This window comes from Jatropha curcas, chromosome 9, assembly GCF_041381405.1.
Source record: "Jatropha curcas cultivar XTBG-Jc1 chromosome 9, XTBG_Jcur_1.0, whole genome shotgun sequence".
Classification (NCBI taxonomy): Eukaryota; Viridiplantae; Streptophyta; class Magnoliopsida; order Malpighiales; family Euphorbiaceae; genus Jatropha; species Jatropha curcas.
The window spans coordinates 920308-942944 of NC_143159.1; the positions used below are offsets into that span (position 1 = coordinate 920308).

Here is a 22637-nt window from a genome sequence, read left to right on the forward strand (position 1 = left end):
TCTAGAGGTTGATGGCCTCCACCCATCCCCTTCTGTGATCTGTCATTCATCCAAGATATAATTTTAAAAAAGCTTGGTGGGAATAAATTAAATCAAATTTCAAAGAATTATATATATATATATATATATAATTTTACACTCTAATAAATTGTTAAATAATTTATCTCAGGAAATAATAAGGGAGAGAATCCTGGGAGGCAGGTGAAGGTTCCTTCCTCACAACCGTTTAACTTTAAGCATGTTATTGTTTTTTGACCTTAATCTCAGTAGTTGGGAATTTTGAAAAGAAACGACAATCTACAAATCAAAATTCTTACCTTATCCAAATGACAAGTCGTTGCTTGTTAGAGCAAAGAACTTCTTGTTGAAGAAATTTATTACCATCAAAAGACATTCTGAGCTAACTTAGAGAAGTTTGTCCAAATTTTGATAGTTAAAAGAATGAAAGTTATTATTTTAAATATTATTCTAATAACAAATCAAATTAATATTTTATATATAAAAAATCAAATATAATTAATTTGTAGAGATATTTAATTTATCAAAATTTATAAATAAGCGAAAATTTATGTATTTGAGATTTAATTTGTCATGTCGTGTTGAGATTTGACGCATCATAAGTTTCCCCACATACATGCCAACTTAGTTGCCACATCATCACTCTTTATGTGATTTACCACTTTCACTGTGCATGCAAATTTCATGCCAAATTTTCAATTGAAAAAAATTAGTTCAGGCCGGATGTAAATGTAAACTTTTATTTGATGAAATGAGACTTCACGTGTGATATTATTTAATTTATTTTTATATGATTTAATAATATTTATATAAAGATTTATTTGCAATAAGAGAAATTATTTGAAATCAGAATTAGGTAAAGATAATTTTTTTAAACATATACTTATTCTCAAAAAAATAGAATTAGTTTTTTATTTCAAACTATAAATCACTTTCCTTCTTGAAAATAGTTAATTTCTCAATTATTTAATATATTCTTTCCTTTTTTTTGTATTTTACTCTTTAAAGTAATATTATTTGATATTAATATAAAGACACATTAACAAAATGCATGTAGGACTTTATTATTTAAACTATAAAAATAAAAACAAATTTATCATTATAGAACTGGGAATAATATTAGTTTTTATTTTCATGAAAGCAGCGTAGAGTATATCTATCAATAAGAAAGGGCCCGTTGGCAACTTCACATTTCAAGTTTCATCTTCGATGAAATTGCCAAATGGAAGACTTTTTATTGAAAAGTCGTACCGTGAAATTCAAACCTTGTGCTGCCCACAGCGACTGGAACACTGGAATGAGAAACTGCGATCTCTGAAATGACAAAAACACCCATTCCTAACTCACCGACGTAGAAAATGACACATGAACCGAAGGGTAATTCTGTCTCAGAACAAAAATCCATGTCCAAAATAACTTGCCATAAATTTCTCAGTTCCAACATATAACGGACGTCCTAAAACTGCCACCGCCACCAACTTCCGGTCCTAAAACACTGTTCGGTACTCATCTACATCTCTTGTTCCGCATTTTAATTCAAATACAAGGAAATATCGGCTCAGTTTTGCGTGGAAATTAGTGTTTTCCTTTTTCAATTTCGCTTTCGTTTGGCATGCTTCGGCTGATTCGTTAGGGTTTAGAAGCTAATTAGAAAATGGCGAAAGTGAGACATTCCAGATTTCAAGCTAGGAAATGGTCGACAATGACGTTGATACTGACGATGTTATTTATGCTAACGGTGGTTCTTTTGATGCTTTTGGCTCTTGGGATCTTTTCTCTTCCTATAAGCAACGAGGATTCGACTCCTATTGATCTCACCACCTCCTATAGGCGTATGACCGTCGAAAGGTATTTATCTTTTTATTTTTCTACAAATTGACGGTGATTTGATGACTATTTGATTCTTATATATATTATGTTGAAAATTTTTGGCGGGGCTTTGATGCAGAGATGGCGATGGCCAGGAGAAGAGAGAAGAGCAATGGACTGAAATTGTTTCTTGGGAGCCTCGAGCATTCCTCTATCACAATTTTTTGGTTAGTCTCCAAAGTTAATAAAATTCTACCTGGAAGCTATTTTTTCAATTAAATTACTATGATAGCTCTATTGAGATGTTTTGCACTTCATACTTACATGATACGATAAGTTGCTGCCATTATATTAGGCACATAGAATTCTGCTCATAATTAGCTTAGCATTCCCATGGTTCTGCAAATAATGTTACAGTCATAGGCATTTCCATCTGCTTTAAGCTTGTTGTCTAATGGATTATGATATATCTGTTTTGCTGTAGCACCGAACCCATTAGCTTGTTTTTAATTGGTTGTGTGATTAAGATCCTCCTTCTAATCTTATAATAAAGTTCTGATAATTCAAATGAATTTTTCTCGCATACTTGATAGAAGCATAATTTCGGTTTCCATAATTTTGACCATGGATACTGATGTGAACAGTCAAAAGAAGAATGTGAGTACCTAATAGCTTTGGCTAGACCTCATATGGTAAAGTCAACTGTTGTAGATAGCAAGACAGGTCGAAGTAAAGATAGCAGGTATGAGTTTCTTGTATTACCTCTTCAGTCTGTTTGTAGATTGTAAATTATAGGGGTTTGCACTGTCCTCTTAATTTTATTTCCTAAATTAATTTGTATGCACTCTATTGCAGGGTGCGGACTAGTTCTGGGATGTTTCTGAGGAGAGGACGAGATAAAATCATTAGGAACATTGAAAAGAGGATAGCAGATTTCTCTTTCATTCCTGTAGGTATGACATTCAAAAACATTAGAATGAATGTTTAAATTTGGCATACAATAATAAACTTAAGATGTTAGACCAGAAGAATCTCCTCTGCTGATTAGGCACATCCAGACATGACATTTTGTAAAGTCTGATTGTTCATTTTTATCTGTTGCATTTTGAAATATTCAGTGGCAAGAAAGGTGACGATCTCTTTCTTTCTTTTATTTATTTATTTTTAAATAAGATCTCTAATTTCCAAAACTTGTCACTAAAACTTGTACGGGGACAGGCAAACTGCGCCTTCTTGTACCACCTTTTTATTTACACACTATCTTAACCTCACTATATATTTGTATGGGTTGCATGGCATGAATATTTTAAATTTCGTATGTTGTTTTGTCTGGAGGTTGTTGATACTCTAATGCATTTTGAATATACAAGGCAGTGGTTTACTTTTTTCCTGAATTTTAAGTGCCCTTTGGCACTGGCAAGCTCTAACTTCTCATTTAGCATGTTTTCCATTTTTCATTTAATGAATTGTTGAAAGGTGATTTAGGTCATGGGCGAATGGTACATGGGTAATGCATGTTGTAGTAGTATTCTATTGTTTCCTTACATTCTGAACTAGTTGCTTGAATTCTTGTACTGTACGTTTGAACTTGCTTTATGGCATGCAGAGCATGGAGAAGGACTTCAAATTCTTCACTATGAAGTTGGACAGAAGTATGAAGCTCACTATGATTATTTTCTTGATGAGTTCAACACTAAGAATGGTGGCCAACGAACAGCAACTCTTCTAATGTATCTGTAAGAATATCTACATTGGATGCAATGCTACTTAAATTTGTGTTTGTGGTATCTTGGAATATTGCTTATACTTTTTACTCTTCTCCTGTTACTTCTGTCCTGATGCAGGTCAGATGTTGAAGAAGGGGGTGAGACAGTGTTTCCTGCTGCCCAGGCAAACATCAGCTCTGTACCATGGTGGAATGAGTTGTCAGAATGTGGCAAACGGGGTCTTTCAGTGAAACCGAAGATGGGCAATGCATTGCTGTTCTGGAGCACAAGGCCTGATGCTACACTAGACCCTTCAAGTTTGCATGGTTAGTAGCTTTAAGTGAGACTCAAATGATTCAGCAGTTTTTCTTACATGTATACTGGAGAAGAAAAACATTTGATCCTAATGGTTATCTGATTCTTGATATTAGGTAGTTGCCCTGTAATTAGAGGAAACAAGTGGTCAGCTACAAAGTGGATGCATCTCGGGGAGTACAAGGTCTGAGCCAGTATTAGTAAAGGTACTTCTCATTTCCTAAACAGTCATGGTTTATTTATATTATTCCAGATCTCTTTGTTACCACCTGTTATTCAATCTCCAAGTCCCAATTTCATTTAACGTAAACTTTGAAGTCCTCATAGCTTATTAAATTATTAAAATTGGTATTGGCAACCTGGCGGAAGGGTGCATGGTTGAGCTGTTGATAAACTTGGTGTGTTGGACAATGTCAAGTTGTTTTGTTGTGATTATAGAGGATGTTGGATTAGAGTAAATTTGAAATAAGGACAATCAAGAATAAGTATATATTGTTAATTGAGCCAGTACATAACAGTGTAATATATGTGAATCCTCTTGATAATTCCCCTCCCCCCCCCCCCCCCCCCAACAAAAAAATACAAAGTTGCAGATACGCATCCTATAAAGCCCATCCAGCACCTACCTCCCATCTATTTCTATTTTCTTCAGGAATGGAAGCCTCTGTCGTATTAAATTACTGTGCCTATTTACTTTCAGCATTATAATTTGCAGACCGTAATTATACGCATTTTTCTCATCCTTCTCCATCTGCAGGATTATTTGTGGTGGTGAATGGTGAATTCTGTTTTCCAGACACAGTAGTGAATGCCTGATCCCTTAAAGTTAGCATACAAGATAATTACAACTTAGGCTTGACATTTTTTTTTTTTACTCCTCATTTGATGTACCCTTTTAACTTTTCTAACTATTGGGGTAATTTAATTAGGAGTTGTTTGGACTTCTGTGGTCCTGAAGGATATCTTTTGTACTTACAAATATACTTGGGGATAGAAAGACAAGCTGCAATAGGTGATGCATCACTCTCAGTGGGTAACTGTAAACAAACAAAATAATGGCTGGAATACAAGTCGTCTGATTTTAATTTAGTTTGGCTGCTTCTATAAATTTCACTTGTTAGACTGACTTCCTATCCCGTTTTCGTCTCTTGGGAAATAATTGATTTTGTTAATGATTTTCTTTCTTTTTTTAACTTGAATTGCCAGTGTCGAGTCAGTAGCACTGTCGAAAACCGAACATGTTTGGTCTTTCTTCTTGTGTTCACACTGGCTCTTGAGGTGGACCAGGGCCGATCTACACAATAGTCCAGTTGAGGTTTGGGCTTTGGTGGCCCAAATCCAACAGAATCCAAACTTAAGGGGCCGATTGAAGTTGCAAGTCAAAACCATATAAAATGCAAGTTTGACATGCTACTGCCTAAGATTCGCCATTTATGTTGGCTACACATTACATTACAATCTACATGTGCAATATTTGGGATTTTTTTTTTTTTTTTTTTTGGGAGATCGACATTTGGATGTATAGTAATTACTGATTTGGCTTTTCGCTCCTAAAAAGGCCATAAAAATGTAAAATAGTGGGGGAAAAGGGTATGAAGACACGATGTCCTCCTCCAGTTGTCGTGAGTGATGTGGTTGCCCGCTCTGCCTGCCAAACGGACAATATTCAACCTTATTATCAAGAAACTTCTTTGCAGTTTCCTTTTCGTGTTCTCCTTTTTACCGACCGATGGTCCAATACCATGCATCAATAAACTCACAACTTTACTTTTTTTTTTTGTTACCATTAAATTATGTTTTGGCTGCTATTATAATGTTGTTTTAGTTAAAAGAAAAATTAAAGGTTAAAATAGTTATTTATATAAAATTTAGCACAAGAGGAATTTCGCACGTGAAAAAAGTAAATTTCATTCGAGTTACAAGATTAACTATTATGTGGATATTACATGCATAATTCGAAGGTAAATACAATAATAATATGTAAATCTTTGGGTAAATATAATTTTATATGTATAAATTATTCGAAGCTAAAGCTGTAGTTTGATGGGTGATTTCATAATTTCCAACTTTTAACGGACCACATACGGTAACGGAAAAATGCAAAGCAATGAGTAGGCGTCCATCAGTCCATGATTGTAAACGATTTAACGATACGAAAAAATCGTTATGGGTTGAGAAAAAACGGATCGAAAGCGAACCGGACTGATTTCGTTTATTTTCCTCAATCATTTTCCCATTTTACGCCATAAACGATTGAACAGAAGCTGAAGCTGTGAGTGTCACCTGTGCGTTCCTTCTGCCCTTATCAGATCTCGCCTTGATTTTAACTTCAAGTCGATAAGCTCATAAATTCGTTCATCGTTTTGTATCTGCTGTTCGATGCTTCAATTCTATTTGATCCTATAAAGCACTGATTTATCTTTGGATGGTTCGATTGATGAGATTTCAGAGTTCGTTCTCAGTGTCTAATTTCGTCTTGTTTTTGTATCAATCAGATTGGACTTGAAGGATGGGAATGGCAGAGAATAGTTTGGAAGTGGAGGAGGGAACGCTTGAGATTGGCATGGGTGAGTTCTTACATTTTCTCCAACTGTTCTGTCTTATATAAATATTTTGATTCTTCAGCTCTTAAATCTGATTTCACGTTTGGTTTTTTTTTGCGCTAAAATATGCATCGGTCTTTATATAGAGTATTCATCATAACTTATCCTATTTGCAGAGTATAGAACAGTCTCTGGTGTTGCCGGGCCACTGGTTATTCTCGACAAAGTCAAGGTTGATGTCCTTTATTTGATTTATTCTACTGTGATCACCGAATGTGAATGACATCTGTTTTTTTAAATGGTAACGGTACCATAACCGTTCAAATGTTTCAGGGTCCAAAATACCAGGAGATTGTTAACATTCGTTTAGGAGATGGAACGGCTCGTCGTGGTCAGGTCTTAGAAGTTGATGGGGAGAAAGCTGTTGTGCAGGTTATTATTTGCGGCTTTTGTAAGCTTTGATTATGTGTATTTGCGTGTAAACATGCTGCGAAAGTTTATTTGCCTTTTAATTAGCTTTTGGACTCGGTGCATTTTAATTGCTTCATGTTGATTTTTTGTGCCTCTTCTTTTACTTTCTTGCATTCTTGTACTGTGTCAGATTAAGCTCCATGAGCAACGAAGAAGCTTCCCCTTCTTCTCTCCCTCCCCTTCCTCTTCATTTTTGTATAGAAATCTATTGTTAATTGAACATGATTTTAATAAATGTAACTAAATTCATTTTTTCTTTTCTATGTTTTGTTCCTGAACATTCAATTGATTGAGTACAATTTGCACCTAAATCATGGGCTTCTCTCAAAAATTTAATCACTTGAGAGTGGCCTGAGCAAGGTGCAGACAGAAATGAGGAAAATAAAGATACCTGAAAGATGGGATCCACCAATGAAGTGCCACTTAGGGTGGCTTTTTTCTGTTGATTCCATCGCACATTTTTCTTCTTTTTTGCTATTATTTTTTCACCAATTTTTATCTTGCACTTTTATCATGGGCTGCACCCTTATTTCTGATGCTGCAGCCTTGAGCGCATATACTAATGGCTGGTTAACCACCAGCAGCCTACAAGGGCGAGTGTTTGGTGCCGTTTAGTATACTAAATTAGCATTTTCTTTTTCCCCTTTAACCATCAGCATAGCTTTTCTGTCATTATAGTGGAGCAATTTTGACGTGCTTATCACTCTTTATTTAAACGCCTTCGGCATGTATTTTCTCCTGGCCTGTCAAAGTAAAGGCTGCTACTGGACAGCAAGTTTCTCCTTGTTGCTTTAGGCAATTAAAGTTGCTCATTTCCTCTGTTATTACATTGTATCAGGTTTATTTTTCTCTTTTTGCAGGTTTTTGAAGGAACCTCTGGTATTGACAACAAATACACAACTGTGCAATTCACAGGAGAGGTACAAAGTTTCCTTTCTTTCGGTTTGTTACAGTTATTTGGCTTCAACTGTTGGTTGAAATAGGTTGGTAAACCTTGTGACTGGCCATATCATCAATATGTGCAAAATACAAGAATTGTTGAAACCCCCACACTGAATTACATTTGTTTGATCAAAGGAAACTTTCTTTCTTTTTTTTTTTTTTTTTTTTTTTTTGTTGGGTGCTTTTTTACTACATTCTACTCAATTGAATCAAATACAATTTAAAGCTAGGATTTTGAGGCATTCCAGTTTATCAACTGGAAATTTCAGATTTTTTTTATCATGGATAAGGCGGAATTGTTGAAGATTTCTTAGAATTTCATTCAATTCATTTGATTAATAAACTAGGTACCAATTCTAAGTAAAAGGAGCAAGATTTTATACATGGAGAAGCCTAAGTCACTCTCTTAAAAGAAGTTTTTTTGAGATTTCTGTATATTCCATGGGAATGGATTCTCATGCCTCATGTAATGACCATGGGTGAATATGCATCAAGGTCGGGGCTATTCTTGTTATTATTAATATCAAGTTCTTTCTTTGAATTTTATTATTTTAATATCATAACTCCCCTTATCATGTTTATTTTGCAGGTTTTGAAAACTCCTGTATCATTGGATATGCTTGGTCGCATTTTTAATGGTTCTGGAAAACCCATTGATAATGGTCCTCCAATTTTGCCTGAGGCTTACCTAGACATATCTGGTGAGAGTTGTTGCAGATATCATGACAATTGCACCATCAGTGGATGCTGGAAAGTTTATTGTTTTTCGTTGGTTCTGATTGTAAACCTTGGCTGTCTTACTCAGGAAGCTCAATCAACCCCAGTGAAAGAACCTATCCTGAAGAGATGATACAGACTGGGATTTCTACCATTGATGTCATGAATTCTATAGCTCGTGGTCAGAAGATTCCACTTTTTTCTGCTGCTGGTCTTCCTCACAATGAAATAGCAGCTCAGATTTGTCGCCAGGCTGGTCTTGTAAAGAGGCTCGAAAAATCTGGAAATCTCACGGAGGTATGTGGTGTATAATACATGATGTTTCATGAATCCAAAAACATGCTTGAGAAGGTGGATCTGATTTGTTCAGTTAGAACTGAGTTTATGGTGTATTTTTTGGATCTTTTGTCACTGGACATCAATATATTACTTCTTTGTTACTGAATTACCAGAAGTGGCGACTTAAAATAACATATAGTTCTGAAATATCATCTATTATGGTCCAGCCATTTATTCGACATTTCAGTTCCCAACTACTATCCAGGTTGAAATAGTCTTGGAAGGTAGTCTGACTTTTAAGATATAATTTTCAAAGTTGAAAGAAAAAGAAACTATTGTAGTTTGAAGAAAAGTTATTTGAAAGACGGTAGTTCAGATGATTTTGCCTTCAATATTTAGGGTAAGCACATTTGTTGCCTTTTTTTTCATCTTATTTGTATTCCTTTTTAGTGAACTTAAAACGGTAATTTTCTTCCCCATGCCATGACTTTGACTGCAGGATGGGGAAGAGGACAATTTTGCCATTGTATTTGCAGCCATGGGTGTAAACATGGAGACAGCCCAATTTTTCAAGCGTGATTTTGAGGAAAATGGATCAATGGAGAGAGTGACCCTTTTCTTAAACTTGGTAACCTTAAATAAATTAATCTTTCATCCTTCTTTTGTATGGTTGTTCTCGACCTTTTCTTTATTGAATGGAAGTTGCTTTAAGTATTCATTTGCAATCAATATATTTCCATTGTGCAGGCCAATGATCCCACCATTGAGCGTATTATTACCCCTCGAATTGCTCTCACAACTGCAGAATATTTGGCTTATGAATGTGGAAAGCATGTTTTAGTTATCCTGACTGATATGAGTTCTTATGCCGATGCTCTTCGTGAGGTAATAAATTTTATTTTGTCAAGTGTTCTGGAAATGTTTCGTACTACATTTGAACCAGATAAAAGGTGTCCGGAACTTTAAGTTGACATATCTTGCACCATTGGGAGCATGGAGTTCTGTCTTTCATAAGTTTTTTGACTTTGCATCTGACTTCCTGCAATTCATTGGTTTGACCTACCTGCCATTGTCAATTCTCACTCCAGGTATCTGCTGCTCGAGAGGAGGTGCCAGGAAGGCGTGGATATCCTGGGTACATGTATACTGATCTGGCAACAATTTATGAGCGTGCAGGACGTATTGAAGGGAGAAAGGGCTCAATCACTCAAATTCCAATTTTAACTATGCCGAATGATGGTATTTTTTGCATTCACCATAAAGAAAGTACTACCTAGCAAGCTATTTCGCTTTTATCTATTGTTTATGGAGTATTTTGGTCTTTGAACAGACATCACACACCCTACTCCAGATCTTACTGGTTATATTACTGAGGGTCAGATATACATTGATAGGCAACTTCACAATCGGCAGGTGATTTTGTAAACATATTCTCAGTCAATTTATGCCTATTTCCCCTGAAAAATTGTTTCATTAATCAGGCTTTGTTAATGCTTACTAGGATAGGATTGTTTATATATTTACTTTTCTGAAGCCCTTTTTAAATAATTTTTTTTAAAACAAAAAATTGTTATGCAAGTTGCTTGGTCAGCAACTGTGTACTTATTGATTCTTCTTGTGAGCAGATTTATCCTCCTATTAATGTGCTTCCATCACTTTCTCGACTTATGAAGGTAAGATGTCATTTCTTCATGCTAAATATTGTATCCTTGCAGATACACAATTTGGAAAATTCATTCTTAAGCTTTAGTCTTTAATATGTCTCAGAGTGCTATTGGTGAGGGAATGACCCGTCGAGACCATGCTGATGTGTCCAACCAGGTTTTATTTCTTTGCCATCATTTTGCTGAATCATTTCATGACTCTGTTTAGGTCTCTTAATCCCTCTTGATTTTGAACTTCAGTTATATGCAAATTATGCTATTGGAAAAGATGTCCAGGCGATGAAAGCTGTGGTTGGAGAGGAAGCACTTTCTTCTGAGGATCTGGTTTGTTCACTCTCTCTCCATATTTATGTGTGTTTGTGTGGTCTGTATCAGCGGGAACTTCGATACAAATTTTTATATAAAAATTTGCCAGTATGGCCAATTATATTTTTGATCTTTGATTTAGTTGTTATTGTTGTTTTGTTTTCGGTCGCCAGCTTTATCTAGAATTTCTGGATAAATTTGAGAGGAAATTTGTGACACAAGGGGCCTATGACACCCGCAACATCTTCCAGTCACTCGATCTGGCCTGGACACTACTCCGTATCTTCCCTCGTGAGCTTCTTCACCGAATTCCAGCTAAGACGTTGGATCAGTACTACAGTCGTGACACAAACTGAGCTGAAAAGGGAAGCACCTTTCACTTATTTCACTCCACTTTTCAGATAAAGAGTTTGCATCACTTTTGAACTGCTTGTCTAGCTTTTATAGTTATGGAAATTCTTTGGTTTTAGTACCCACAAGGTCTTTGTAACAACGCATGTTTCACTTTTTATTGTAATTCCTTTGCTGCACTTTGGCCAACTGAAAATAATAGGAAGTTCTGTAGAAACCCAAAGGCCCTTTGTATTAAATTTATTATCCCCATATTGAAATATAAGAAACTCGTGTAAATCATCCTTGGATATGGAAATATCTTTTGGGAGGGAATCAGTATCCAGAAGCTTGGAAGTGCCAAAAAAAAAAAATAAATAAATTGAAGATGGCGAAGCGAAAATAAAAAATTTGTATTTTCATTAAATTCTAAAAATGAGAATTGTCATTTAAATGAGACCCTGTGTATAAGTAAACTTATAAAAGAATCAATTAGCAGAATAGCGTTCTGTACCATACTAACTTACATTATGCATGTGACTTCCCATTTTACATACGGTAGCGATTCGCGTTCTGGATAATTTGGTTCTGCACAATGGGCAAGAACTGTGTTTGACAAACCACTTTCGAATACACACAAGATGAAATGTGTGTCGGCAATGGGGCAAGCAACAAACTGTTTCCCCCAAGTCGAAGTCCTGCACGATCATTTCACAAGAACAAGAAAGACGAATTAGAGATTTAAAAACTAAATAATTGAAGATTATGGAAACTGAAGAAAGTAATAAAGTCGAAAACCTGAAGGCAAATCGAGCAAGATGGTCCATTCCATAAGGTCTCCACAATGTTTTCAGGTGTAAGCCTAATCTTTGAAGAATGCTTCTTTTCCCGATGGACCTCATTCTGAACTATACTGAATGCATCTGCCTAAACAAACACAACATTTTTCATATTAAACCAAATGCTTAACCATCCAATATTTAATATTGAATAATTATGTATTTCTCCATATTAATTAATCACCTGACTTTCTTCTTGAGCTTGGTTGGTTGGACTAAGCCTTCCTCGTATGAGTATTCCCTTTAGGTAGTTTGAAGCAAGTTCAATCTTTAAAAGAGAACGGAAGAACATCAATTACCGGTTGCAAGTCATGAATTGATTAGTGCTTGCGAGAAATTAATTAGCATGGAACTTACCAAAGAAACGAAGCATCCAATAGCTAAATCATCAGAATCCCAAACACCAAAAGATACTAAAAAGATTTCAGCAGAGAGAATAAACCCCATAATAGTTCCAACTGTGGCTCCATGAAATAACCCACTCTCGCTTTTCACTCCTACCATAGCTCCAGAAATGGCTCCCAAGGTTGTGCCAACTGCAAACAGAAAATTACCACTTTACCATATGAATATACGACAATGGTTGCCTTCAATTTCATTTACTAGTAAAACATCCCAAAATGTGTTTAACGTTGCGTGATGGTCATGTTCTATCCAGATACGGAGACGGCTAGTCGTCTTAAAGCATTTTTTGGCTTCACGTATTTTTGTTCGTTACCTAATTTTACACGCAATGCTAAATTCCACGATTCATTCTTCTCCAACTACTGACATGGCGAGCCAATCTATGGCAGCCCATATAGGCTACCCTTAGCAATTCTTTACATCTTAATTAGCTAGAGGAGAAAAAGACGAGGAGGAACTCACCTACTGCGAACAGAAATGCCACGATTGCGAAAAACAAGCAGCAAAATATTGCAGAAATCGAAGCAGAAGCCCACAAAGCAAAAGAAGAAGATGCGCATATTTCCATTACTATCTCCCTTTTGGTTGAAAACTCGAAAATTATTAAGTTAAAAACAAAAAGAAAGATACCCCAGGTGTGAGCAAGCTTTATCCTGGCTGGCCAGAGATATATCAAATGAGCAGAGCAGCAAATGATACAAAACAAAAAGAATATTGGTAGAGAGAGATTTTGTTTTCAAACAATGAGAAAAGAAATGAGAGTTGAATCATAATAAAGCAAGAGCCTTGGTCATCAAAGCTGACCGGATCAGTCTGGTTTTGACGCCATACGTAAGAAAAGATCAACTTGTTTTGGGACATTAATTTTACGTTGAGCACTCTGGTCGTTGTCTGCTTACAAATATCACTGTTTGGAATAAACTTTGAAAAGTAAACAACTAAAGATAGAAACAAGCAACAACTTTGGAAAATCCTCCAAATAAGACCATTTTATATAATTCTGAGTCTGTCGCATAGTCAATTAGTCATCTTCCACGAAATGAACTTTTAGATTTCCTAAATTTAGAAAAAAAAAAATTAAACCTAGGAATGGGTAAACTGACTGTTCATGACTCTCTATTCCTAAAGCCTTTCTTTTCAATGTTCCTAGGCTTCCATCCTAGCAATTATTGCGAAGAACACTTTGATTGTACAGGAGGAGTCTCTGTGAGTTTGGTGAAGTGGGTTTTTGAAATATGGAAACTCGGATTGCTCAGTATTCAACCTGCACAACTCGACTAGCTGTTTATTTAATTGTTTTATTTGATAAGACTATGCTTGGTTTATAAACATGCTCAATTAGAAAAGAAGTTTCAAAAAAAATATCATTATTTTTCTTTTTCATGTAATAGATAATTTTTTTCCTGTCTATTAGCTGGTTCTGAGCGTAGGTAAGTTTTCTGGGTCTCATCAACTCTTATTGAACATTCGTACCGGATCAAATTTGAGTGAGAGAATTTAATATGGGTTTACTGATAAATTTTAGTATTTTTTTACTTTTTACTTTTTGCAACGTGTTTTATTCCGGCCCTGAAAGGCTGAAACTTTTGCTCTGTATAATGGGTGTATCATGTGCTGGTTCTCGTTACCCATTAAGGCCCAGTAAGACTTTCTGCTACAGATTGAGAGACGGAGAATGTTTTGGGCTCAGAATAGTTTTTTTTTTATTATTATTATTATTATCAGATAATCAACTGGATGTGAAAGTGTGATGGTTTCATAAATTGTGGGAAATTTCCTTATTGCACACACGAAACGACAACAAAACACAAACAAAACGGTGAGATGGCATGGAACATGTCACCATACTTCATTTACTATTAATAATAAAAAAGTCAGTAGCTTTTGAAGTTCCTAATACGAAAGTAAGTGCCTTCCCTTCTGTCTGTCTCTTCTTCTAGTTTTACTTTAACTTAACATCTTCGTCTAGGCAGAGACAAAGCAAAGCAAAAGCTTATATGAGCAAAAAGTTAGAAATGATACCCAATACCATCCAAGACGCAAAAGCAAAGCACCCAAAAAAGTAGAATAAACCCATCGATCCAAAATAACCATATATTTTGATTTTTTTCATATATGCTTTCCTAACAAATCGAAACTCACCGCCTGAACACACAAAATCTTCGCGTCTTTTCTTCACTATGGGACTCTGTTTTAGCAAATCCTGTTCCCGTAATATTCTTATCTCTTCCTCAGACTCACCTTCTCATACTCCGCCAAGAAGACCAACAACAACCCAAGACCGATATTACCCACCACAGCCACCACCTCCGGTTCGGCCTAGAACGACTCCCTCTTCCACATCTTTAGCTTCAAACATTGGCCCTGTTCTTGGAAAACCTTATGTTGATATAACCGCACTCTATGATCTTGATAAAGAATTGGGCAGAGGCCAATTTGGGATCACTTATCTTTGCACAGAAAAGGCAACTGGATTAAAGTACGCTTGCAAGTCTATTTCCAGGATTAAGTTAGTGAATGACAAAGATATTGAGGATGTTAGGAGAGAGATTCTGATAATGCAACACCTTTCGGGACAACCCAATATTGTTGAATTTAAAGGTGCTTATGAAGATAGGCAAACTCTGCATTTGGTAATGGAGCTCTGCTCTGGTGGAGAGCTTTTTGATCGGATTATAGCCAGAGGAAGCTATACGGAGCGTGAAGCGGCCTCGATTATGAGGCAGATTGTGAATGTGGTTCATGCGTGTCATTTTATGGGGGTGATGCACAGAGACTTGAAGCCTGAGAACTTTTTGCTTGTTAGTAAAGAAGAGAAGTCTCCATTAAAAGCTACTGATTTCGGACTCTCTGTTTTCATCGAACAAGGTAACAATTACTTCTTTCTCTTCAATTTTTGTATCCTGCTTTGCTTATTCTTTAGCTTTTGTTGAAATTACAAGACAAGATTTTGGAGTTGGATCCTGAATTATTAGCTTAACTACAAAATTCCAAATTTTGATTTAGATAAGATATTAAATATCTGCAGAAATTCTTAACTAACAAGAACAGAGATTTGGCAGTTTGGAGCCCAGATTTTCTTATTTCATTATGGGTCAACGGGACCAAGTCAATGGAGACAGGGACCGGTATACCGCGTCAACGGTTCTTTTATAATTTACACGAGAAATATGGGAAAAAGGACAGCAATAAAATGAGTGACCAGAGACTAAGCACTGTCCCACTGCTCCTACTGACAAACGTATTACAGTGACAATTCACAAACAAATGAAAGCACCATTAAAATCCACCACACGACACAACATAAGAGCTCTATTAATTTATGTTGTGAACTTCTATCGCTGTTATTGTAAGAGATAACGATGAAACATCATGCAAATTAACGTGATAAAGCTTTATCTTGTGTTTAACGTTGAGGCTTTATAATTAATTACCTGAACTTGTGGCTGTAAATTTCTTATCTTCTTCAGGTAAAATTTACAGAGACATTGTTGGAAGTGCATACTATGTTGCTCCAGAGGTGTTGAATAGGAATTATGGGAAGGAGATTGATGTGTGGAGTGCTGGTGTCATTTTATACATTCTTCTAAGCGGAGCGCCTCCATTTTGGGGAGGTATATATTTTTTTTAATTACTCCTTTTTAAATGTTTCAAACTGAAATATTCTTATACTAGTGTGTTTGGATTGATAAATAAATATGAAATTCTGTTTTCATTTCATCTCTGACTGATAAAAAAATATCCTGATAGAAAATGAGAAGGGAATATTTGAAGCAGTTGCAAAAGGCCAACTTGACTTACAAAGCTCACCATGGCCTAAAATTTCATCTTCTGCTAAGGACCTGATCAAGAAAATGTTAACAAGAGACCCCAAGAAACGAATTACCGCTGCCCAAGCACTTGGTAGATTACTACTGCGTTATTATTATAATTATTCATGAAAATTTTTGATTTGCCAGAAGCCTAAATTGATCTGCGAAGTGTTTGATTTGATTAATATACACATATAGAACATCCGTGGCTAAAGGTGGATGGCGAAGCGTCTGACAGGCCGATCGACAGTGCTGTCCAAAGTAGGCTAAAGCAGTTTAGAGCAATGAACAAATTAAAGAAGCTTGCATTAAAGGTACGATTAACGGAACGTATTTTAATTAGGTAGCGGACATATATAGCTAATCCGAAAATTTAATGTCTTGAAGGTAATAGCAGAAAACCTTTCAGAAGAAGAAATACAAGGCTTAAAGCAGATGTTTAACAACATAGACATAGATAGAAGTGGTACCATCACATACGAAGAACTCAAAGCTGGATTGGCAAGATTAGGATCCAAGCTTACTGAAGCAGAAATAAAGCAGTTGATGGATGCTGTAATTAAGAACTATTTAATTTCCTTCTTATCATGAACATACTTAATTACTGTGTTTTAACAGTAATTAGAAGCTTAATTTTGTGTTTCCTGTCAGGCTGATGTCGACAACAGCGGCACTATTGATTATGTCGAATTCATTGCAGCGACAATGCATCGACATAAACTGGAGAAGGAAGAACACTTGTACAGGGCTTTCCAGTACTTTGACAAGGATAATAGTGGGTTAGTGCATAGCTTCCTGTTTAGCCATGCAAATCTTGCTCTGGTTTTTGAATCATTTCTTTCTCATGCATTTGTTTAATTCCATCAGGTTTATCACAAGAGATGAACTGAGAGAGGCCATGGCTCAATATGGAATGGGAGATGAAGCAACAATTGATGAAATCATTGATGATGTTGATACTAATAAAGTAATTATAATTATTTTCCTTTCAATCTTTCAAATTCATTATCCCCATTGTAGAATAATCTTATTATGGTTGATTGTTTATGAATGCAGGATGGACTAATCAACTATGAGGAGTTTGTGGAAATGATGAGAAAGGGAACACAAGGTATTTAATGGAGGGAAATTGAGATAAATTATGTAAATTTGAAAAAATCACATTTCGTAATTATATCGATCAATCAAATAAAATTTGTTTCTTCTGTCTTCTATAGTTCTTGCTCTCTCTATTTCAAGTCTTTAATCACTTCTATTAGTTGTTTACAAATCAAATAATAGTGAAAAAGGAAAAATTGCATTTAATATAAGGGTGTCTACTGTATACATTGATCAAATGAACAGTAAAAATATCCGGAATCAACAGATTTAGTGCCATCAATTTCACCTGACAACTGGTAATTTCCTCCCAGAAGATATGATACACACATCTTGTGTCAAAAGGAATACAATCAAGAAAATTGTATGCACTTAAATATCCATCTGCTGAGGGAAAAGTTTTCAACTTTGAACTTTAATTGTTAATTAATGCTAGTACTAGGCTTACAAGCGAAACCAATATCAAGACCAAGGTATGAACACAACAGTAACATCCGAAGCTGAATTAGCAAACGTTAATTAGCACAAACACCCAACCTTAATTAAAATTATTCATCGACCACGCGCAGATCCACCATGGTCGACAGCTCGAACACATTTAGGATGCACCTCATACCCACATTCAAGGCACTGATAAGCCCAACCAGACCCTTGCTCATCACAATCACAACAAATGAAAGGTCCACCTCCAGTTCCTTCTGATACTAAATTGAGCTCATGTTTATGCCCTATATGATACTCTGATCTTGGTAAGTTCTTAGCTTCTTCCTCCATTTGTTTCTCTAGCAGTTCAACTCTTGCCTCGGTAAAAGGGTATGCCTTTTCTTGATACAAGTTTATCAGGTTCCTCCCATGTCTAGTAATGGTTTTACCATCAGGACCTAAAATTATCAAACAGGGAATTCCCTGCACTTCAAAATGCTTTGCTAGAGATTTTATTGTTGGGTCTCCAAATGGCAATGCTAGCCATGGCATGATACTGAAGTAGGATTCAAACCCTTGTTGATCTCGATCAGTCGACACGTATACAATTTCAAAATCTTCATCATCTTTCTGCTTCACCATCTGCTTAATCTTGTTGTAGATGGAGATGAGCTTGGGGGTGAATTTCAAGCCTGGGCGACACCATTCAGCTGAGAAGAAAAGTCCGATAGTTTTGCCAACAAGAGAATCAACTGCCACCTGCAAAGGAACAAAATTTACAGAACTAATGACTAAATTTTGAAAAAAACCGAATTATCAATTTTAATTCATTGGCCTTACCTTGAGCACTAGAGTATGGAATATGGATACCTATTGACCAGGACAAGTTAAATTAACCATCCACTCTGGTTACTCCTTGGATCTTATCTGACACGTCAGATTATGAGATGCTACTTCACTGGTGTGTGGTGATTGATAAGAGAGAGGAAAGAAGGACTAGTGTAGTGGGCATAACTGTACATCAGTTGGGAGAATGTGGTCCAAGGATTGAGACATAGTTTGGTTAGCACTTGGCACAGCCAATCAAAAATCAGCAGGAGTAGATTATATCTCCAGGCGAACTTTAGCGGTAAGGATAGAGTTCAAATCCTGGAGACCTCACTGTTAGGAATATTTTACCTGAATTTCACTCCATGCCCAAACATGAACGTGTATGAAAAAATAATAACAATAATAATAATAATAATAAAGCAAATGAATGGCACATGCATATGTAGCCAGCAGTGCATTATATTTATCTATTGTGCAAGCCTCTTAGCTAATTTCATCAATTTCAGGCTCCTACTATATTGTGCATGGTTTTGTCCCCGACTGAAAAATAAGTGGGCCTAAATATAGCTAAAGAACCGAATGATGGATGAAAACAAAAAAGAAAAAAACAGAAATATTTTTCCTAATTTTTTTATATTTTTGAAACCTAATGAAAAATTGTACCAAAAAAAAAATGTGAATTTTCTTTTTTTATGAAAAAAAGAATCTAGTAAAATCTTGGGTTATGGGTTCAAAAGAATTTGCCAGCAACTTAAAATCAAAACTGCCTCAAAGCCACGAGACCAAGTTCAATTTCAAGCAAGGCAAGGTAAGGACTGACCTGTTTACGTGCAGGATGAGCAAAAAGAAAGTCTCTATGATGATTTGTTAGTAAATTGGTTAAGGTCTGTCTCTCATGCTTCGCCTTTTCTTCCAATTTCAGTTCTTCCAGTCTCTCTTTTGTAAATGGGAAAGCTTGCACTCCAAATCGATAAAGAAGTTCAACTCCATCGTGCAGAGTTGCCTCATCCTTATAATCATGAGGTTGCAGAATAATTAAACAAGGAATACCTTCAATGTTGAATTTATGATCCAAGGCTTTTTTTGTCTCCAAGTCAGGAAATGGAATCGAAAGCCATGGCATTGAAGCTCTGTACTTGTTGAAAGCCTCCAAGTCCTCATCAGAAGATACAAACACAACTTCAAAGTCACACCCATTTCTCTTTAGCTCTTCATATGCACCAACTAAAAACTGGGTGAAACTTCCACATGGCGGATACCAATTAGCTGAAAAGTAGAGCCCTAACACTTTGCCTTCAAGCTCAGAGACTTTAATCTATCACAAAACACATAAATACAGCAATTGAGTTCCTGGTTCTTGATTCTTATCCGCTTGAAATAAGTCATGTGATGACCTTATCCAAATCTTATAAGATTTCATATATTCCCCATTGAAAAGGAAAGGAATTTGTACATGTCAAAAACCTGACGGGTGGGAATCAATGGTGTAAACTAGGAAACTTAATTAACCAATGGAAAAATTATTGCAGGATATTCCCTGGAAAAAATGAGAAGCTCAAGCCACATAATAATAATAATAATAATAATAATATGTAGGAAAAAAAACATGTTAGGAGATAAATGTACAGTAGTTGTGGATGGGACACGTGTTGTAGCTATAGCGTTAATGTAAGGCTAAAGAGAGAATGACACCTGTCGACTCAGCTTGGTGTTCACGGACAAATCACTGTGTATGAAGAAGTGGAAACCCATGCTGATTAAGACAATATATAGCTTATCTCTCTATCAAGCAAGATGAGAATGAGTCATTACAACACACACATCCCATCCCCAGAAAATGACACCCACAAAATTATATAAACACCAACAGAACGTATTCTTTATCCGCCACAAACTTGATTATGGCTTAGGCCACTGTTTGATTACCGACCGACAACACACGATTTCTTAAAATTTAGAAAGACATTTGATATGTATTTTGAAGTATTTACAACCAATTTACACATAAAATAACCCATTAGTTCAAGAAATTAACAATTTTTTTTAGTTTACTTGTGTGTGTGTGTGTGTGTGTGTGTTGATTTACGTTTTATTAGAAATCCAGTAATTAATATTGTCTGAGCAAAACCTAATTTACTAACAAGGAAAGCAAGACTAATTTGGTGTAATGGAAAAATTATTTAAGGATAATATTGTTCAAGAGAGCGATAAAAATTAATTTTATTCGTATATTAGGTAGAATATTAATCTTGGATTTTAAAATAAACTCGACCTTAATCCTAGCTAACTCATCAAGAAGACTATCATATGCACCATAATCTGAAATACAAATACATACTAAAGAAAAAATAAATAAAAATGAAAGAATAAAAGTTGACAGGATTAGTACATGCTTGGAAAGGCAGGAGAAAGCGAGTCCATGAACATGGACATGGACATGGACATGGTCATCATTTCTTTTTCCAGTAAATTTAAAGCACTAAAATAGAATGTTTCAAATATCAGTTTACTTAAAGGACGCTCTCAAGCTCCAGTTAAACTGAAACAAAATATATGAATTAAGATAAGGAAACAGAAAATAATAAATAAATAAATAAATAAAATACCTGAGTTCCATCGGAAGAGAGAAGAAAATCGCGATCTTTAGAGGCTAAAAGAGATGAAAATCTACAGTGAGGCCCTCCGTTAGTTTTGGCTTCTTCAACCAGCAACTTCCTATCTTCTTCCTCTTTTCTCATCTCTCCACTCTCAGTCTCTACCTCCTCTGTAATTTCCTATTTCAAATATTGCAGCTTCTTGCTTATATTCCTTTACCCCATATTCTCACCACACAAACATCATTACATTGCACCTTCATCATACATCACCAAGCCCACACGTAGCATTCACCTCTCTTCAAAAGAAACTCCTATCTATTCTCTTCCCCACATTATCTCAATACAGCTTCGACAACCACTGCCACTCCCTTTACCTAAACTGGACCCGCTTTTATAGAAATCGCCACGTGTACGGTCGTGCATCATCATCTTATGTGAGTGCTAACACTTTATCAACTCTCCTGTGGTGTCATAAAAGACTTTGAATTGATGTTATTGATAGGCAAACAAACACGAGGACACCTGTCTCTCTATTACACTTCTTTTTTCTTTTAATTAATTTTTTTTTTTTTTCAAGAATTCCTTTGGGCTTTGGGGGTTTATGTACGATGCTCGTATCTCGTAGAGGAGAGTTTTGATCTAACGGCGTTGACAAGAGGCGGAGGAGTGTGGTATGGACAGAAAGAGAAAGCAATCGTTTTACAATCGACAATGACTGCCGGCTACTCTGATTGCGACCGTCAATTGTCCAAACTAGGTATTTATTTTCTTTTGTGGGCCCAAACAATTGATGCAGCTGTGACATCTGGCAATCTTTAATGCGAAGACTTTGGTGGACTTCTGCTCAAGTCTTTAAAAGAGCTTCGTGACCGTTGGATGTTTTCTTTTTTCACTCATTGAGGTACCAACCCATGTTCATGCCCGCAATCTCAAAGTTATAGTATCAAATGTTTTTCACTTAATTTAAAAATAACTAGTTAAATTATATTTTTTTTTCTTTTTATTTAATATATATCATTAAAAAAAGTAGAATTATTTTTAATTTTTATTAAAATTAAAATTAAAAAAATTTTATAAGAAATTTTATAGTAGTAGTATTATTCATATTTCGCTACATAAGAAATTGTTTTAAAAAAATTAAAATTAAAGTGATGATATGTGAACTGGAGTTTATATTAAATCATTATAACTTAAAAAAAAAAAAAAGAAAATATAGATATCCATCCAAACAAGAGAGAAGAAATAACAAAGAAAACAAAATTTGAATTTTTACTATTTTCAATCCTTATTTGCTTCCTTATCTTCTTTCTTCTTGAATCCAAACAAAGCGTAACAGATTATTGTAGAAATGATGTAAAGGTGAGTGTAATTTCAATAATTTGATTTAAATCAATACAAGTCATTTAGATAGGACAAGATGCTTTTTAGAAGACTAGAAATGAAATATACTATCAGAAAATTGCAAAAATAAAAAATAAAGTAATTAAATTAATAAAAATAAAGTAATCATATTAAAAATTAATTTTAAATGC

The 22637-nt window shown here is 35.4% G+C and overlaps 5 protein-coding genes across 6 annotated transcripts; 3 read left to right on the forward strand and 2 right to left on the reverse strand.

The window, feature by feature from the left end:
* Positions 1-1313: 1313 nt before the first annotated feature.
* Positions 1314-5549, forward strand: LOC105635290 (2-oxoglutarate (2OG) and Fe(II)-dependent oxygenase superfamily protein). 2 transcript variants are annotated; one of them, XM_012218334.4, is made up of 8 exons: positions 1314-1866; positions 1967-2054; positions 2472-2569; positions 2683-2780; positions 3434-3563; positions 3672-3859; positions 3965-4054; positions 5055-5549. In XM_012218334.4, the coding sequence occupies exons 1-7, from the start codon at positions 1673-1675 to the stop codon at positions 4036-4038; spliced, it is 870 nt and encodes a 289-aa protein (XP_012073724.1). In that variant the 5' UTR covers positions 1314-1672; the 3' UTR covers positions 4039-4054; positions 5055-5549. The 2 variants fall into 2 exon arrangements, with proteins under 2 accessions (XP_012073724.1, XP_012073723.1); XM_012218333.4 differs by lacking the exon at positions 5055-5549 and adding an exon at positions 4606-4937 and having other exon boundaries at positions 1317-1866.
* Positions 5550-6064: 515 nt separating this feature from the next.
* VAB1 (ATPase, V1 complex, subunit B protein) lies at positions 6065-11436 on the forward strand. Its single transcript, XM_012218335.4, has 15 exons — positions 6065-6133; positions 6344-6415; positions 6568-6623; positions 6725-6823; positions 7723-7782; positions 8394-8505; positions 8610-8818; positions 9300-9428; positions 9548-9685; positions 9889-10039; positions 10131-10213; positions 10426-10473; positions 10568-10621; positions 10705-10788; positions 10944-11436. The coding sequence occupies exons 2-15, from the start codon at positions 6358-6360 to the stop codon at positions 11124-11126; spliced, it is 1464 nt and encodes a 487-aa protein (XP_012073725.1). The 5' UTR covers positions 6065-6133; positions 6344-6357; the 3' UTR covers positions 11127-11436.
* A 67-nt stretch (positions 11437-11503) lies between these two features.
* On the reverse strand, positions 11504-13511 carry LOC105635412 (NEP1-interacting protein-like 1). The gene is made up of 5 exons (XM_020679744.3): positions 12807-13511; positions 12297-12475; positions 12124-12207; positions 11899-12027; positions 11504-11798 (listed from the first exon to the last, which is right to left on the reverse strand). Exons 1-5 carry the CDS (start codon positions 12910-12912, stop codon positions 11619-11621), a joined length of 678 nt encoding a protein of 225 aa, XP_020535403.1. The 5' UTR covers positions 12913-13511; the 3' UTR covers positions 11504-11618.
* A 717-nt stretch (positions 13512-14228) lies between these two features.
* Positions 14229-17714, forward strand: CPK29 (calcium-dependent protein kinase 29). Its single transcript, XM_012218337.4, is given in 8 exon segments — positions 14229-15212; positions 15815-15958; positions 16095-16247; positions 16355-16470; positions 16544-16711; positions 16808-16935; positions 17024-17123; positions 17213-17714. Coding segments are annotated over 8 exon segments (1719 nt in total). The 5' UTR covers positions 14229-14524; the 3' UTR covers positions 17435-17714.
* Positions 17432-21481, reverse strand: LOC105635293 (putative nucleoredoxin 2). The gene is made up of 3 exons (XM_012218339.3): positions 21115-21481; positions 19329-19823; positions 17432-18436 (listed from the first exon to the last, which is right to left on the reverse strand). Exons 1-3 carry the CDS (start codon positions 21244-21246, stop codon positions 17807-17809), a joined length of 1257 nt encoding a protein of 418 aa, XP_012073729.1. The 5' UTR covers positions 21247-21481; the 3' UTR covers positions 17432-17806.
* Between the last annotated feature and the right edge of the window lie 1156 nt (positions 21482-22637).

Excerpts from the sequence above, each read along its gene's own strand:
- LOC105635290 (XM_012218334.4), top strand. The coding sequence starts at position 1,673 with ATGGCGAAAGTGAGACATTCCAGATTTCAAGCTAGGAAATGGTCGACA. Across the intron at positions 2,055-2,471 it reads TCCTCTATCACAATTTTTTG|TCAAAAGAAGAATGTGAGTA; the intron begins GTTAGTCTCCAA and ends TGATGTGAACAG. Across the intron at positions 2,570-2,682 it reads GGTCGAAGTAAAGATAGCAG|GGTGCGGACTAGTTCTGGGA; the intron begins GTATGAGTTTCT and ends ACTCTATTGCAG.
- VAB1 (XM_012218335.4), top strand. The coding sequence starts at position 6,358 with ATGGGAATGGCAGAGAATAGTTTGGAAGTGGAGGAGGGAACGCTTGAG. Across the intron at positions 6,624-6,724 it reads TTATTCTCGACAAAGTCAAG|GGTCCAAAATACCAGGAGAT; the intron begins GTTGATGTCCTT and ends CAAATGTTTCAG. Across the intron at positions 10,040-10,130 it reads TTTAACTATGCCGAATGATG|ACATCACACACCCTACTCCA; the intron begins GTATTTTTTGCA and ends GTCTTTGAACAG.
- LOC105635412 (XM_020679744.3), bottom strand. The coding sequence starts at position 12,912 with ATGGAAATATGCGCATCTTCTTCTTTTGCTTTGTGGGCTTCTGCTTCG. Across the intron at positions 12,208-12,296 it reads TTGGATGCTTCGTTTCTTTG|ATTGAACTTGCTTCAAACTA; the intron begins GTAAGTTCCATG and ends TCTCTTTTAAAG. Across the intron at positions 11,799-11,898 it reads CTTGCTCGATTTGCCTTCAG|GACTTCGACTTGGGGGAAAC; the intron begins GTTTTCGACTTT and ends ATGATCGTGCAG.
- LOC105635293 (XM_012218339.3), bottom strand. The coding sequence starts at position 21,246 with ATGAGAAAAGAGGAAGAAGATAGGAAGTTGCTGGTTGAAGAAGCCAAA. Across the intron at positions 19,824-21,114 it reads TCTCTTCCGATGGAACTCAG|ATTAAAGTCTCTGAGCTTGA; the intron begins GTATTTTATTTA and ends GTTTTGTGATAG. Across the intron at positions 18,437-19,328 it reads CTCATCCTGCACGTAAACAG|GTGGCAGTTGATTCTCTTGT; the intron begins GTCAGTCCTTAC and ends GTTCCTTTGCAG.